At 40.9% G+C, this 18569-nt stretch overlaps 1 protein-coding gene across 2 annotated transcripts; it reads right to left on the reverse strand.

The window, feature by feature from the left end:
• Positions 1 to 875: 875 nt before the first annotated feature.
• On the reverse strand, positions 876 to 18569 carry secisbp2l (SECIS binding protein 2-like). 2 transcript variants are annotated; one of them, XM_004543500.4, is made up of 18 exons: positions 18327 to 18569; positions 15170 to 15363; positions 13793 to 14120; positions 13536 to 13674; positions 12733 to 12956; positions 12044 to 12068; positions 11777 to 11889; positions 11349 to 11459; positions 11132 to 11242; positions 8791 to 8958; positions 8485 to 8626; positions 7690 to 7865; positions 7476 to 7608; positions 7205 to 7367; positions 6285 to 6505; positions 4269 to 4423; positions 3916 to 4135; positions 876 to 3458 (listed from the first exon to the last, which is right to left on the reverse strand). In XM_004543500.4, the coding sequence occupies exons 1-18, from the start codon at positions 18345 to 18347 to the stop codon at positions 2863 to 2865; spliced, it is 3240 nt and encodes a 1079-aa protein (XP_004543557.1). In that variant the 5' UTR covers positions 18348 to 18569; the 3' UTR covers positions 876 to 2862. The 2 variants fall into 2 exon arrangements, with proteins under 2 accessions (XP_004543557.1, XP_004543556.1); XM_004543499.4 differs by having other exon boundaries at positions 11777 to 11892.

An 18569-nucleotide genomic window follows, 5' to 3' on the forward strand; every position in this document is an offset into this window, starting at 1 on the left:
CTCAAATTCCACAGTAAAAGCATTTTAAACCATGGAGCTTTACCTTTTTCCATAAAATAATAATTACACACCACTAGCTATTGTCAAAGAGTATGCAATATTGAAATCTGAGTGATGTCTACGGCAGAGTTTTGTCCCTTCCTAGTGGCCGTTTATTAAAACTACAATCTATATGATGTTGCTACCACTTTTTTCAGTAATCAGCTGGTCTGTTAACTATAAACTCGGAGCTGCTTTGTTTGGTAGCTCTGTTCAACTGCACATTTACGGCAACCACCACGCTGCAGCAAATCAGTGTAGCTCTAGGGTTTGGAGAGAATGATCTTAAAAAGAGAAAATCAGAATCAGAATACTTTGTTTTCTAGGGGAAATACCCAGCGAACGGCAGTTCAGTGGGAGAAAATACTTATGTCAGAGGAGAATGGCCAGACTGCTTTGGGCTGAGAAAAATTCAAATTACTACTCATTACAACCAAGGTAAGCAGAAGAGCATCTCTGAATGCACAACATATTGAATCCTGAAGCAGCAGCAGCAGCTAACATGTCCATCCCTTTACGACCACAAGAGCAAAATCAGTTTTATTATGAAACTCATAGCGGATTAATTCTGTTGTTCCTTTTCAGCTCTTGTGCAGTGTTTTTTGATTCATTTGGCATTCATTTGAACTTTTAACTAATCTAATTTCTAGACTTTTTCATCTTTTATTGGTTTAAAACTTAGTGTTTGGTTCTTTTAACCTTGTTATTGTGATCATTTTTCTTTCTTTGTGGGGATCTTCAGGCTGCATGTGTTTATGAAAGAACACACATTTGGCTCTTTATAAATGAACCCAAATTAGGTTAACAAAGGAGAGAAGATGAGGCACCAGTCAGAAGATTTTCTTAAACAACATTTTAATGATGTTAATCATCAGTCCATAGGTTAAGAGTGACAACAGGGTAATGAGAAACAGCCTCTAACAATGCTGTTAATGATGTACAGTCTTAAGGAGACCATCTTAAATATCCATGTAAAGATGAGAAACACGCTGAAAAAAGTACTTCATTGAACCATTTTTTTTTCTTTGTTCACATTAGTTACAAGACCTTTACCAGTACTGTATTTACATAGTGCAAAAAACACATTTGCTGTCAAATAACATACTTTAAACACTTTGATGGAAGTCATACCAAAAAAATGCCTACACAGCGTACCTTGAATCAAACTAGAAATACTTTCAAAATCCCAAGTATGATATTCAGTACACCGTCGCGTCCCATCTCCACATTGCATACAGCCTGACGTACTGCATCACTGTCGACGGGCCAACACCTCTCCATGATTCACGATCGAATACTTTTATCTAATTGGATTCCAACTATTACAATGTTTAACCCACCAAATGGCTTGAAGAACAGGATGATTGTATTTTTTAATACAATGCAAAATCAAAATCTCCTTTGTACAATTATATTTACAAAGGCATGTGCATGACTTGGTGATGACTTATTTAACTAGCGGTAGTGAAGCACTGAGGATTTTAGTTTTAATCAAATGTTGTTTGAGGGGGGGGGGGGCAAAGACAAATTTCTTTAGTTCACACGTTTGTCTTCCAGCATCCAGTTTCCCAATTATTTCATGAAGCTGTAAACTACACACACAGGCTCAGTGCTTTACTATTGAGAAAGTAACAACCAAGTTGTGTCTCATAATTTACTAGGGAAAATGTACTTTCGGGATTGATTAAAGATCTCAGTGTTGATGATAATGATGCTGGGAACCTTGGTAAGAGACGGCTTGAGAGCCCCGCCATCAGAGAACACGAGTGAGTGGAAAAAAAACAGGAGCATTTTTCTTTGTTTTGTTTTTTTTATGAAGCATGGACAGCATCTAGGAACTAGGACTCCATTCAGAGGAAAACAAACCCCAAATAATTTGACAATAGGCAAGATCAATATGACAAAACATTACATATTGTAGTAGAACCACCTAGACAAGGTTATATTCACAAAGCTTGATTTGCTTCTTAGAAGTTAAGTAATTTAAATCATCTGAATACAGAATGAGACACTTATTTATTTAAACATTAAAAAACACAGACAACTGATGCGCGGGAGAGGTTTTGGTACAAAGACAGAACCCCTGACACTGTAATATTCGGTGATGAAAGCTAATTGCCAACTAAGCAGTTATAAAGAAATGCCCTCTCTCTTTCTTTTCCTCCTGGAGCAGCGAGGTGAAATTAAACACACAAACACACACATTATTTACATAGCTAAAGCCAAAGGACAGAGCAAAATAAATGCAAACTGTGCCTCCAAAGCGCACACGCAAACACACAAATACTTGCAGAGCTGAAAACCCTCCGAGCTCTGAATAAAGTTAAGATGTGAGTTGAAAGGTTCCAACCTTCCTCCTCTGTGAGCTGCAGACACCAGCTCAACGTCACTGAGCGCTCATCGCTCGCTCCCACAAATGTTCCTGACTCTGAAAGAGTTCAGCTGTGGAGGAGGGAACGCTCCACCCTATATTCAAGTGTTGCAGGTTATGGGGCCAAAAAAAAAAAAAAATGAAAAGAAAAATAAAGAGGGCATCCTTTTAAAATCATCAGATGAGTTTTGGTGTGAATCTATAACCCTCAGACTTTGTTAGCTGTTTGGTCTGTGACTCTGTGTGGTTTTACGTTGGTCAGTTTCTCTGTAATGTGTGAGTGTGAGTGTGTGTGTGTGTGTGTGTGAGTGAGTGAGTGAGAGAGCATTGGTCAGCTGGGTGGATACCTGAGATTATGACTTGTGTCAGGGGCTAGACACAAAGGAGGAGGGCTGCTGGTTGCTGTGAAGAGGGATGTGTGAGAAGGAGGGAATGTACGTGTGTAAGTGATTTCAACCAGTGGGCTTTTTAGCCTCCGCTTGTTCTTTGCCTTCCATCTTTGTCTTTGTGATCTCTGCTGAATCAAGGTCCTCATCATCCTCACTCTGTACCCTCTCTTCTCCATCCTCTTCCTCCTCCTCTTCAGTACTTTCTTGGCTCTTTCCCAGCTGGAGGTTTTCCAGGGTCTTGGACACCCAGGATTCAATGCGGCTGCTCAGAGTGGGCACTTCTACAGAAATGGGTTCAGGAGTGTAGTCCTCCTCCTCATCCTCCTCTTCCTCAGCCTCCTCCAACATCCCAGGAACCAGGGTGGAAGTGGTGGAAGTGATGGATGAGTTCAGCGGCCCCCTGCAGCTTCCATCCAACGAGCCTGTCTCTGTGCTCTGCTGAGAGGCCAGCTCCAGCCTGTCGTCAGCTCGGACCTCATCTCTCTCTGGAGCCGGAGCCCTGGGCTGGGGAACGGTAGCGCCAAGAGGGGCGGTGTTGTTGGTAACTGGCGGGGCCTGACTGTCTCTCTGGGTGCCTGTTAAGGGTGAAGGGCGACTCAGCTCGCTGTCTACAGGCTCTGGGGCATCAGAAGTCTCCATCATGCTCCTCCAATTGGTCTCTGAAGGAAAAATACAACCACACGGTCCATTTTCTCAGATCACCAACATTACAGGTGAGGAAAGTAACTCAATAAACTACACACTACACAATAGCTTAAAAACATTACACCAGTGGTCCCCAACCTTTCACATGTTTGAGTTGTTAATACTTCCAAATAGAACTATCTGAATTTTATTCAGGAAAAAAAGTCTAAATTAATGAAAAGTCGAAGAAAACAACCATATTTCTCTAAACCTTAGTGTTGCCTACCTTGTTTCCCCATTAATTATCTCACCATCCCCAGGATTTATCCACAGAAAATTCTGTTCGACCTTTAAACCTAGGTTTGTAACAACTAATATACTGTACATTTAGATAAACAGAACTCTACTCCAACCAGCTACTACTGCCAAAGAGGTTCTTTGATAACACTGATAACATAAAACAAATAGTAAAGAAACAGAAACAGGGCTTACCATATTCCTTTTCATTAACCTCTGAGATGGGCTCAGAGAAGATGGAGCAAAAGGAGATGGCTGAAGCAGCAGAGTGGTTGCGGGAATGCCCCATGTGATGAGGGACCTTCTTGTCATTCTTCAGAGCCTCCTCAGCCTGCTCCTGCTCCAGAGCGGACACCATGTCCTTGTAGGCCTTCCTAGCCTCTTCGGTTAAAGAAACTAAATGGTTGAAGAGTCCCTGAGAAAGGCATTTAAAAACAACAACAAACAAACAAACAAACAAACAAACAAAAAGATACAGAGAGCTCATCATCATCACCAACTTGGGCAGATTATGTGGATAAAGGTTTAAAATGACATGAGTGTCCTACCTCAGCTCCAGAATAGTTGAAAATGCCCACAACACTAACGGGCACCAGCTTGTTGACACAGCGTCCGAGAGCTTTTCTGCCCAAGGCGAACACAAACGGGATCTCCTGCTCCCTGGCCATCGCAATTACATTGTATAAAGCTTCATCCAAACCACCTGCAGCACAGAAAAACAATCAGTGACTCAAATGTATCACACTCGGGAAGAAGAGAAAACTAAACAAAACAAAAAACCAACACACACACACACACACACACACACACACACACACACACACACACACACACACACACACACACACACACACAGACATGAGTGACGATCACGGGTTAATACACCGTGGTAAAATAAATAAAATATGCACACAGTACAATGCATGGATTTTTAAATATAAATGTATTTTGCCAGAAACACCAGAATCTTTAAAGCTCACAAAACAATTTCAACAACCGCCAGATAGCTAAAACAGCAAACAATTAAAGAGCAGGTAAACAGACTCTGCGCAAAAACGTATACACAAAGCGCAGACTCCCCCGGTCACACAACGGCACATACGCGGACATGCCGTCGGGTGGTGAAAGACGATATCTCACAGATTCCCAAACTGCACGTTTTGTTACTCTCTGACCAAAATTCACTGATCCAGCAGCAGAAGAAAACAAAAACTACGCGTCATGTTTGAAAAACATTGTCATGTATTCCCTCTTACTTTTGCCATTTTACTTCCACCATGATAACAATCACACTTCCTCCTCTCTCTCACTTGACTTCAAGACCAGATTCCCATCAAAGATCTGTTTGCTTTTTATGGTCAAGTCTACTTTTGTGTTCAGTGTTGGGTTTTTGTTTTTTCCTCCCCGACAAGAAAGCCTAATTTCTGCTGTTCAGTACTGAAGAAATGTAAACTTTTACAAATTATGCCAAATCACAAAGCACTTTGCTGTGTCTCTAATAAAACCTCTGTAACTTTGCTCTGCTTCACTTCCTTCCGTTTTTGATCTACTGCAGAATATTTTCAAGGTGCTTATCTGCTATAAAAAGCCTGGCCAGGAAAATCTCCTTCATATTTTTTGGTTTTATCCTCAATTACTCTGACACAAAGGCATCTGCTGTGATGCTTGCACCTCTGATTAAGTCTAACAAGTGTCAGCTCTGCTTTTGTACATACAAACTCAGTGTAAACGATCTAATTGCAAAGAAATAGTCAAATAATTTGGAATTAAATATTTTTAATTTACAAGGTTTAGATAGTACAAGTCCAAGACAAATGCTCATAATTCTGGTTTTTCTGACTGTCCGAGTCAAAAATGAATAGAATAAAATGAAATCGAGACCTTGTGAATCAGAATTGAATTAGTTGTAGAAATCAGTGATGGTAACCTGCCCTAATTAGATCTCAAAAAATCTAATTAATCTAAAGCAGATAAACCGGCTTTCATATAATAATAACTGCAGAGCTTGTCCAGTATGGCCAGCAGGAAATGACATATCTTGTGGCCATGCATTACTAACATGTGGCTATGTGCATTTGATCTTATGGTCACACATTACCACATTACTTGTGGTAATGCAATAGTACCTCTAATATCTCGTGGCAACAAAATAACCACATTGGCCTAGCAAACACAGGTACTGCATTCCCCTTCTTGAATCCATTTTTGGTTGAGCTTCGTCATTGCTCAGTGTGTGAGCTGTTTAGTGCTAAATAAGTAGTATAGTTTTTTTATTTAGCTTTTTTTTATCATTTATTTTTTTTGTTGTTCCTGAAAATGACTCTATTAGGCCACAAACAGTGAATTAAAACAGGCTGGAGAGCTAAAATATGAAAACTGCTGTAATGGTCCTTAAAAACAGACATTTCTCTGTTAGCTGCAACATGTGACTGATTTCTAATTGCAACATAAATATATTAACAAATAATCATATGAACTCAAACCTATTGGCAGCTCAGCTGGTCAGACCTTAGACAATATGACCCAATATGGCTTGATGCTGGAGGTAGTACTGCAATAATCACCTTTGGCCTGAATCTTCTCACAGTTGGGAGAGATGATGACACACTTAATCTTATGAAGCTTCATGTGCTTGGTGACCTCTCTGAGACCCATGACCAGGCGACGCTTGGATTTAGCCTTGGTCGGATCCTTCTGGTAGACTCGCTCCTGGAAGCGAACCAGTTCCTGTAGCAGCAAAGTCACGCTCTCATCGATCTCTTTGCTCAGCACTTGGTTACAGTACCTGCAGAAGAGGGAGGGAGAAAGAAAGAAAATGACAATAAAATGCTAAACATTCTTTTAATTGTAACAGTTAATTGAAGAGTGTCTTATGGCTAACAAAAAAGGACTAGGAGATATCTACTTGGGACTGACTTATGTCCTACAAGGCTTTAAATGACTTTCAAAGTTTATGCAGCTCTTCATGACAGCTTTGTTTGCCTCTTTGTTCATAATGCTTATGCTACTATACTTTGCTACTGGAAGTTCTACTGGTGTGGTCTGGGGAACAAGTGTCCCGGGGGTCATAGCTGAGAGGAGGAGTGTGGCTACAGAGGCCTTTTGAAGACTTAAAAGCTAAATCTGTTCTAGACGAGTGGGTTGGCACAATAGGCCCACATCAGGGGCCAGAGAGGGACAATGCTGTATTTGTGACTGCTGGCATACATTTTTGCAGAGAGAGGACAATGCGCTCGGCATCTGTGCCATACTCTACAATTCTTTATTGTACAGATCCGCCCTTAAAAACATCCGATAACATTCAGAGTATGCGTCTTATAAGCAGAGGCTCTGTGATTTTTGAGTGGGGCAAGTATTTGCTTTACTAACCAGTTTTGTTACCACACTGGGTTTTTGCAGACATTCCAGGCATTTCTTACTAAAGGTCTGCCCCATTCGATAGTCACAGTTTTTCAGTTCACGCGGGGTAATAGTGAGCACTTACTCTCTGAAACGTCGGCTGTGGATCTTTGTGATGGCATTTGAAGCCATGGGACTTCCGATACCCGAGCTGGCAGGAGAACCTTGGGACACTGGGGTGATGCTGTAAGGAGAGTTCTGACTGGCTGGGGAAAGGGATGTATCACTGGGCACACTCAGACCATTTTCTGGATCACAAAAAACAGACCACAAATAAGAATGAGGAACTTTATAACGGATTAAAAAAAGAAAAGCGTGGGTACTGAATTACTTCACTTCTTGGTAATGACACTGACCTTCCTGAGAAGCAGGCTCTTGTGTAAGATCATCAGTAAAATGTAGACACTCATCCCCATGTTCGTCATGACTTGATGACTCTTGTTCTGCACATGGCTTCCCTTTCTTCCCCTCACGTTCCTTCAAAATAATCTACATAAACAAAGAGAAAAAATAATGTCTAACACAAAGGTACTTAAAGAGAATTTTAATATACTTTCTTAAATTATTAACCTTCTTGAGGGCTGTTGGTCGTTTGACTTTGGGGATCTCTCTCTCCTTCCCTCTCTTTATACGAGGTGCAGTGGAGTCCAAGGGATTTTGCGGGGTCGAGTGCGACTGCTGATGACCCCTCAACATAGACGGCACACTGGTAAAGCCTGAGCTGTGGAAGGGAGTAGTTGTTCCAACTGCAGACAAAGAGAATGAAATCTAAGTATATGTAGATGTGTGTGAACATAGGGGTCGTGATGTTTGGTTCAAGGCTGCATGACAAATCAAATTTTTATCTTGATCACGATTTTTGCTTCCTGCAATTACATGAACATGAGCAGGTGGGCAACATTTAAATTCCATGTTCTGCCAATTAAAAAAATGCAAAGCAAATTAAGTGCTGCCTAACTTCGACCACATGCCAATCACAGCTGCTCCCCACTGTGTGCAGCTTGAAGTTTCCTGCACTTTATGCACAGCAGAAGGCAAAGAGCTTGTAACTCAAAGCAGCCAGTTGCTACATAGTTGTTAAATGGAGTACTTCAGATTTATCCTGCAAGCTGCCTGAAAACACACGACAAACTGCAGTAGAATTAATGCCAAAGATCCATGTCCACTAAGAACAGTTACAAATGCTTTAGGAAAAACGTTTCCTCTCGTGCAGTTAGTTTTTTCAAAGTAGCAAAATCCATGCTGTATGCAAAACGTCACAGGATATAAAAGGGATCTCATAGCTGTTGAATGCTTTGCTGCATATGTTCACATCCATCGTGTGGGTATAATTAATTTTTAACATATGATTAACTTTCCCGATACCTGTAAAAGACAGTGGCTTGGTATTGGTGAGTTGCCTGGCTTTCATAGCCTGCTGTTGCTTCTCCAAAGCTGCCAGCATGTCTCCCAGGTCAAGCTCCACAGAGGTTTTGCTCTTTTTCCCTGCTGCTTTGATAAAAGCTTCCTGTCAGATGACAAGAGACAAAAAGTACATAGAATTTTTAAAAGGTTAATTACAACTGAAGAATACCAGGTTTGTGTGCTAAAAATAATAATATAATATTTTAAGGCCATGAAGTGGTGAGTTCCAGCCTGTTCCAGCCCAGGGAACATAAGCAGAGTTCATACCTGTAGTTTCTTCTGCTCCATGCTGATTTCAGAATATTCCTGTGCAGTGGCCAAGGCAGCAGCAAGAGCCTTTTTCCTCTGGCTTTTGGCCCTCTTGGGAACAGAAGTGGTGATGGGGATGGGTGTCTGTACAATGTTGATAGGGGAGTTTTCTGGCAGATTTTCCAGCTGTTATGAAAGTAGATGCACACATTAGCAAAGATGCAAAGATTTCCCAATACAATATTTGGTGATTTGGCTGCATTGATACACAACCATCAGGGGACAACAACAACAAAATATCCAGCTGTCAGAAAACAATTTTTCCATCCTGTGTGTGATTTGGTACATCTTAACTGCACTCTCAATTTCCCCTCAATCATGTACAACTTCAATTATCAACTACATTTACACACTGAAAGACATAATTGTGTCACAACTGAGTGATGGTGAGTAGGAGGATACACTCCAAATGTTTGTACTTATTTAAGGAGGTGATGTGCACTGACACTAGTTAGATAAAGAAATCTTGCTGGACACTTTGCTATATACACAAAGTATGAAGTAATAGTTAGCCATTATATCAAAACGTTTGCATTTCCTATTTTTTTTAAATAAAAAATAAAATAAATTGCTTATATAAATCACATTTAACTATTAATGTAGAAAAAATAGAATGGCACATCTGTTCATGTTTTATGTCAGGGATGGTATCACTGCCTGATACAGGGAGTGCAGAATTATTAGGCAAGTTGTATTTTTGAGGAATAATTTTATTATTGAACAACAACCATGTTCTCAATGAACCCAAAAAGCTCATTAATATCAAAGCTGAATGTTTTTGGAAGTAGTTTTTAGTTTGTTTTTAGTTTTAGCTATTTTAGGGGGATATCTGTGTGCAGGTGACTATTACTGTGCAGAATTATTTGGCAACTTAACAAAAAACAAATATATACCCATTTCAATTATTTATTTTTACCAGTGAAACCAATATAACATCTCCACATTCACAAATATACATTTCTGACATTCAAAAACAAAACAAAACAAATCAGCGACCAATATAGCCACCTTTCTTTGCAAGGACACTCAAAAGCCTGCCATCCATGGATTCTGTCAGTGTTTTGATCTGTTCACCATCAACATTGCGTGCAGCAGCAACCACAGCCTCCCAGACACTGTTCAGAGAGGTGTACTGTTTTCCCTCCTTGTAAATCTCACATTTGATGATGGACCACAGGTTCTCAATGGGGTTCAGATCAGGTGAACAAGGTGGCCATGTCATTAGTTTTTCTTCTTTTATACCCTTTCTTGCCAGCCACGCTGTGGAGTACTTGGACGCGTGTGATGGAGCATTGTCCTGCATGAAAATCATGTTTTTCTTGAAGGATGCAGACTTCTTCCTGTACCACTGCTTGAAGAAGGTGTCTTCCAGAAACTGGCAGTAGGACTGGGAGTTGAGCTTGACTCCATCCTCAACCCGAAAAGGCCCCACAAGCTCATCTTTGATGATACCAGCCCAAACCAGTACTCCACCTCCACCTTGCTGGCGTCTGAGTGGGACTGGAGCTCTCTGCCCTTTACCAATCCAGCCACGGGCCCATCCATCTGGCCCATCAAGACTCACTCTCATTTCATCAGTCCATAAAACCTTAGAAAAACCAGTCTTGAGATATTTCTTGGCCCAGTCTTGACGTTTCAGCTTGTGTGTCTTGTTCAGTGGTGGTCGTCTTTCAGCCTTTCTTACCTTGGCCATGTCTCTGAGTATTGCACACCTTGTGCTTTTGGGCACTCCAGTGATGTTGCAGCTCTGAAATATGGCCAAACTGGTGGCAAGTGACATCTTGGCAGCTGCACGCTTGACTTTTCTCAGTTCATGGGCAGTTATTTTGCGCCTTGGTTTTTCCACACGCTTCTTGCGACCCTGTTGACTATTTTGAATGAAACGCTTGATTGTTCGATGATCACGCTTCAGAAGCTTTGCAATTTTGAGACTGCTGCATCCCTCTGCAAGATATCTCACTATTTTTGACTTTTCTGAGCCTGTCAAGTCCTTCTTTTGACCCATTTTGCCAAAGGAAAGGACGTTGCCTAATAATTATGCACACCTGATATAGGGTGTTGATGTCATTAGACCACACCCCTTCTCATTACAGAGTTGCACATCACCTAATATGCTTAATTGGTAGTAGGCTTTCGAGCCTATACAGCTTGGAGTAGGACAACATGCATGAAGAGGATGATGTGGACAAAATACTCATTTGCCTAATAATTCTGCACTCCCTATATAAGAAGGACACATACACAGCCCTTATATTCAAATGATGGCACAGAACTGTGTTCAAAAGGGGTTTTGCCTTACCAGGTTTTTGGGCAGCTTAGGTTGCGTATGTGTCTGAGCTGGAGTTGATTCTGGTTTGTTGCTGCGCTGAGCGGCCCCACCAGAAGCAAGATCTGGAAACTCATCTTCATCCTAGCAAATCCACAGAAATCCATTTGGCACAAAATTCAAATTCTCTAAAAAAAAAAGACATGTCATGGTAACAGTACTGAGATATTCACAGATAACACTCGCTCACCTCAAAGTAGAGGGGCTCTGGAGTGAGGTCTGTGCCTGTGACTGCTACTGGCGGATGTCTTTGTTCCGACTGGTTGAGTGGCATACGCCCTTGACACCCACTGTGGTAATCCTGAAAGGCAGAAACAGAGAGTGAACACACCAGTCAGACAGGGTACCACTGATATTCAACAAGTTTCTCAACCCCGGTCTATTTGTGTAGCTAGTATCAAAGGAGGGGAACTTGTTGGGAAAGGAGGCCAGAGCAAAAATAGCAAAATAAACTAATTCACACATATAGCTGACTCAGTATTTCAAGGCATCTAAAAATGGCAACAACAAAAAGAAGAATGCTAATGATTTATTTAATTTTGAAACATGACAATTATTTCTCTTTAAAGTACATTATGCTGAACAAGTCTGTCTCTGCTCCACTGGGATCTATTTTACCTGTGAGAAGTTTCTCTGCTCGGGATTCTTCCTCTGATCTGCTCTGTGAAACTGACCGTTTCTGTCCACCCAGGACTTTGAGGTAGCCTGAGATGCTACATTTACCCAGGTACCTGCTAGTAAATATAAAGGGGGGGGGGGAAGTATTTCTCATACAAAAGGAGCACCTCCATCCTTTTTAATACAATAACTACAGGATACGTAATAGATATCAGTATAAAACACAAAGTGAAATTGAGCTCAGAAAATATCTTAGACCAAACTTACCAGTCATTACACCAGCCTCTACTCCCTATAACACACACAGACAAAAGGACAAAAAAAAAGCTGAGCCATTTGTGTGTTTCACTACGTGGGCAAATAAATTTAAAGACTTTAGTACAGCTCCCTCATTGGTGTCAGCTCTGCTATGTACTTAAATTGGCTCTATTATAACTATAATAGCAAACATGAAAAAGAAAAAATAGACTAAAAGAGAAATTTGGAAATGTGGCACTTTATACTACATTATACTTTTATTATACTTTTTCCAAGTATAACAAAAACAAATCCTCTGATTCAAAGTGCCCTCAGCACCTTTACTGTAAAATTGTAAATTAATTTAAGCTACATCTGATGAAAAATGTACATGCTACCTATCACTTTCGCTCATTAGTCCTTAGGCTTATGCAGCTTCTAGGCTGTGTGTTGCTCTAAAGCAATCATTTAAGTTCCACTCTAAGTACACATCAGAACATATTTTGACAGATATCACATTACTAAAGCTAGAGACACTGTAACTGACCTTTCGGTGTGACTTTAAAAATATTCAACTTCCTCTTCCCATCTTACATCTGTACAGCTTTGTTTATTTTATCCTTCACATGATTAGAGTTAAAAATATCCTTTGCTGATAAAATATATATTTCAAAGGTAAGTTTATTGGTTTTGGAGGACTTTGTCAGTAGGCAACATACCATGGGTGCTGCTGCGTTCTCTGCTGTTCTTTGCATCGCCCCGGTTCCCTGGTTATGTTTGGGGCTACAGTAGCCGCTATCACTGTCTATATCGGCTTCACTTGCACCAGTCTCGTTGTAGCTTTCAGCTGGATGGGAAGCCCGTCTTCTCTTTGTTCGGTTTTTCCACAGCAGAGGACTTACTCGCTCGGCAGCACAACGCCCTGATACCTCACCTGGGAAATCTGAGGACAAGGTAGAGGAAACTTAGACCGTCAAATGTAATAAAACTTCAGTCAACTTTACTCCGACCATCAATGTGACATTTTATTATTATATGGTTGTAAAATCCCAGCTGTGGAGTCAAACTATTTAAACAGGCTTGTTAGCTCACTCAAGCAAAAGAAATATTGCTGACATACTTGTCTGCGAAAGGTTAACCTCTCTAACTAGAAAATCAGCATTCCACTTTTTTTTGTTTTTATTTTTTCTTTAGAAGCACAGACATCACCAACATCAACCTGTAGGACTAGACCCAGCTCTTACTGGTATTGTGTCCTACTTCCTCGCTGACAGGAAAGAGTCTTGTTGTTACGTAAAGCAATTAACTCTAACAAAGTCTGGAATGTGTTCAACTTCAGCTTCCTTCAAGCGATAGGAAAAAAGGAACATGACTGACCGTAGTCATATTTGAACTCAGATTATTCAGTCTTCAGACTTAAAAGTCTTTCTTATTTGACATTGTTTATTGTTACATAAATCCTGCATACAGCCTGAGTGCTAGGAATTAAACATATCTTTAATTATAGCCACAGTATTCGTACCGGTCTGCTGTGCTGCATCCACCAACATTACGGTTTTAGTCCTGCCATCCGGCCCTAAGGTGCACACCTCCTTCTGTACAGCTACACTCCTGGTTGGAGGCCGACGACCTCTTGTAGGCTGGCACACACCCAAATGTTGCTGTAGAACAAAGAAAGGGCATTCTCACAAAGTTGATAGAGATAAATGGGGGCAAACGTTTTAGTGTGGAATAACATCAGTAGAACAAAATCCAAATAAAGCTGTTGATCTTCTGCACCTTTGGGAGAACATTAGACCGGACCATGCCTCTCCCCCGCTGACTGGTCATTCCATATGCTGGCCCCAGTGCCATGGGTCTTTCACTGACATCTGCAGACACAGGACTGACCACTCCAGCTTGTACTGGACCTGGATAGGTGCCAGGGAAGGGCTGGTAGAAGCCCATCACAGGTGGGCATGGCGCAGGCATGATTTGGTAGTAAGCGTAGTCATTAGAGACAGGCGGCTGGGGAGAAGACAAGATTGGGTAGGCCAGGTATGGACCACCAGGGGTAGGATTAGGCTGCTGCCAGCGCAGCTCTCCTCCATTATACATGGGATGTTGCCTGTGGAGTAGCAGAAAAATGACATGTTGGATTATTACCAATATTACACCCTTTCAACTAAACGCAACCATGAAAATCAAGCATGTCTTCTCCACCACAGGGTTTTTGTGGAAAGCTGTCTAAAGCCAGCTAAAAATTTTCTGTAACAACTTAAACAGAACAATACTCCCTTCCCTGAGCACACTAAACAACAACATACAGTACACCACAGAACATTGCATGTTAGCTAAATATCGGCAAATACTGAAATTTTTTTATATACCAATGCATCTCTACTTTGTGGAATTTGTTTCCAGTGTTTAAAACGTGTCTTCGTTTTTTTTTTTAAACATGTAGCACTGCTGGGACAACTGATTAATATGTCCTCTACAAAATAAGAGGGCTATAATGGAAAGGTTATCATATGTAATGCTGGTTTGTAAGAGGGTACATGCACAAAATACACAAATGGTGATAACGATCCAGTTGACATTTTCACAGCCAGCCTGCTATAGTGGGCATTTCCTTGCATTCAAATTGTAGGGAAGGAAACAAAAGAACGGATGTTCGCAGGATATAACAGATCACTCAGGACAAAGAAAGAGGGACTGGAAACACAGATTACCCCTCGATATAAACTCTCTAAAGCTATGGAGGTTTCCATTCATAATTAAACAGTCTTACATTACAGAGCAATGTAATGGTTCAGAATCAGCGCATTGTTTCAAGGATCTGATCAGCATCTCGTTTTGTGAAGCACAACATTGGGAATGAAATGTGTGTTTTTTTCAATGACTTTAGTGACAAAGAATAAATGAGTTACTCCAAAAATAGAAGTAGTGGCGAACAGTTTAGAAGAGAGCAGATTGTTCTTATGCAGTTCAAAAGTCACCAGACTTCCCACAATGCTACAGGGTGCGATATTTCAACACTAGCAACACTGGAAAAATCCATAATTATCCTGAACTGGAACCACCAGTCCCATCAGCTCAGAGACAAGAGTTGGGGTTTCAGCCTTAAAGGTTTCAACCATACCCAAATGTCCCCTCATTTTGGGAGAGTAACACTACCTGTTGGGTTGGTTCTCCTGGACAAAAGGGTAGCAGGTGATGAGGTAGCTTGGAATGGGAGTACTTTCCACCCCTCCACTGCCTCCGCCCCCTCCTCCACCTGCCTCGCCAGAAAGACTCATGCTGACTAGTGATCCGTCAAGACCTTTCTTCTGTGGGATGAACGGTTCCACTTCAGGTGAAAGCTTCACATTCTGCACAGAGATGAATGAAGAAAGATTAATGACAGATGCTGAACAAAGGCAGACAATATTTGGCTCCATGAGAAGACGGAAACATATCTCCACCTAAGATCTATTTTTCAAATTCTAACTAGTCACTGAGCCAGCTGATCACATTTTCCACACATGTAACTAAAGAGAGCAATGAATAACATTATTGTACTGTTATTGCAACCCCACACCTACTTGAGATAGCTGTAGAATGAAGCAACAGGTCATAACAATATAATCATGAAAACCCTTCTATGTTCTCTGCCCGGGCAGGTTTGTGATGATTGATAAGCTATCGCTCTCATGTTAAAAAAAATTCTAGCTAATGGAAACACTTTACAACCTTAATTCTAAAAACACTGCAAAACAACACTGACAGGGGACAATTTATACCCAGGAACATTAATACTATAGCAGCAAACATCCAAAAGAGACAAAGTGCAATTCACTGACTACCAGCAGACTGACCAGTGTTATGTGTTTTGTAGTAATCATAAACTATGCCACACATTTCCTCATACAGTTTCTGTTGGTTTACAGTCTTAAAGAGCTAAAAAACAAAACAAACAAACAGGAGGGCCTTAACACAAGGACATAAAACTTCATTGAGATCAGATATGACTTAACACCCAACTGGAAGGGAGACATACACAGAACACTTGCCGTTTATATGGTCGACTGAAGCCAAGAGGAGTTTGGAATATTTTTATGACACATTTATGTCATTTATAATGGGTGTTACCTAACTAGCAATTTCTATTCATTTTTATTTTTAGGGCAATCGCAATCATACATTCAAAGATAATGTTTGAGGCCTTGAACGTTACAATAATTTAAAAAAAATTAAGCAAAATATAAGTTAAAAGTTCAGTTCCAAACTCTCCTCAAAATGTTTCCTTTGCCATTTGTCTAGAAGTAATTTGCATTCAAAGTAGAAGTCAAAAACTTTACTTAATATCATGTCACCAAAGACGCTTTACAGCTTATTACATGCTCCTTAAATGCTTGTCTGACGAAATAAACAAACAAGAGGTCCTGGTGAAAAATAAGCAAAACACTAATGCCCTGAGGCCCCCCAAAAAAGACTTGATTTGAAATACATTTGATTAATATTAACAAAATGCAAAATATTAAGTAAAGCACTACGGACCAAATATAACTACCCCTCTTGTGCATCATTAGTTTTTCCTTTATTGTTTACAAGAGCCGGACACACCTCTGAGACCGTGGTCTAAGTTGCCATTTTGCAAAAGATGAAGAGAGGTGACAGAGTTCAGAGTACAAAGATGGCCCCTCACTTCTGTGAAACTGTGGTCGGGATGCATGAATGGAGTATCAGTGCAGCCAGGGGATGTCACAGACAGCTATTGTCTCCCACTGCTATTGTCTGTGGGCAGTTACCACCTTTTCTTATGTAACCTATGGAGCTCATTAAATCTAAAGAGCGTTATGGTAAATGGAGCCTGCTCTGCCAGTTTGGTGACGATCACACAGCCATAAATGAAAGATTCTGAAACTCCCAGACCCCCAGAGAACGGTAGCAATGTCCATGACCAGAACGATACTTCCCCCAGAGTTGAGAACTACAGCAGTAGTTCTAAATGTATGCAGTTGCATACTATGGCTGACAGGATGATGTTACAGGATTAAGTTTGAGAGGATAAAGTAGGGACAGTACGACAGGATAAGCTAATTATCAGCCAAGCCACAATATGGAGGCCTTGTGTGCACTCTGGGTGAATCTTGCATTTTGAACAGTAGTAGAGAATCCAGCTAACAATGTGAAGGAAGACATAGCTGGTCAGAATTCATAGCTTGATTTAACCTCGTTTTTGAGATGGTTAATGCGTCAGCTGTGATTGAAAAAAGGGCAATGAGGTCAGACCCAGATGTGCATCCCTTGGGGATGATGGACTGGGGGGCTACTGATCTCACAAGCCTTTGTTTGTGCAAGCATTTATTCTCACACCAGCTGCTGTCAAACACCGGCAAACAGCATGCGATTGTGTGCTGAAACCAGGGTGGACAGCGAGAATGTTACACATAAATTAAGGAGAAGAACATCATCAGCATTGTCACATGTATTTTCTTAGAAAAAAGGATCGCATTTGACCTGTCTCATCCAGAAAAATCACCAGGAGGGAGCGATTTTGATGCCAGGTTATTTTGAGAGACTGGCAACAAAAGCCTCCGAACAGAAAAGTCAACTTTCTGCATAGCTAACAGCGTCAGAGGAATGACAGACATGCAGAAGAACCAGACATTCCTCTGCTGACGACTCATGAAACCTCTCCGCCTCTCCGATGACAACAGCAAACATGCAAACATACCCACCTGACTGAAACCTTTTTCTGAAGTCTCGAAGAAATTACGATCACAATTACACAGTTAATTTAAAAAAAAAAGTACTGCTACCGCCCATCTATCGCTCTGACTAAAATGACAAGCACCCTCAAAGAACAGCAAAGGTGTTAGCTTTAGTTAGCAAGCCGTGCTAACATTTAAGCAAGTCTGTCCATAACCACTGGAGTACTGCCACAGATATATTCCCAAGACAAAAAAAAAAAAAAAATGACCAGAAACAAAAATGCTGGAACAATAGAGAACAAACACACCGTGTGCTACCTTAAAAAAAATCGCCCTTAACGCTTTAAATGCCGTTAGCCGTTTTACTATTAGCTTCCTAGCCAAATAAGAGGAGTGCTTTTATTGCTGTCGCTTGACAAAACACCGAAGCTCATTGTAGCTTTAGTACGAATAATGACACCAAAAAGCTCATTTACGCAACGAAGCCATTTGAATTACACTATCGCTTTAAGAGCAATGCAAAAAGGATCCGAATTTTTGGGGCCTCGATATAAACTAACGTTATTTATCAATTTCTAAAGGCTAAAGCGTTAGCAGCACTCCAAAAAACCCCCACACCAATTTGAAATAAACTGTACCTTGTTGTCACTCGCGTCCATGTCAGTCACCGACGCCGCGCCAGACCGTCATCGACCACAGTGTGGACGTCAGGATTGAAGTATTTTTAATTTCTTCATTGTAAATATTAATAACCAACAGTCACTCACACCCAGTTTCTAAGCAGACCCCCACCGTTAACTGCTGCTGCTGCGTCAGCTAGCTGCGCTCTCAGCAGAGTAGCTGGTGTAGAGGAGCAGACTGCTGTCAGGGGGAAAATGGGT

This window comes from Maylandia zebra, linkage group LG1 (assembly GCF_041146795.1).
Source record: "Maylandia zebra isolate NMK-2024a linkage group LG1, Mzebra_GT3a, whole genome shotgun sequence".
Lineage (NCBI taxonomy): Eukaryota > Metazoa > Chordata > Actinopteri > Cichliformes > Cichlidae > Maylandia > Maylandia zebra.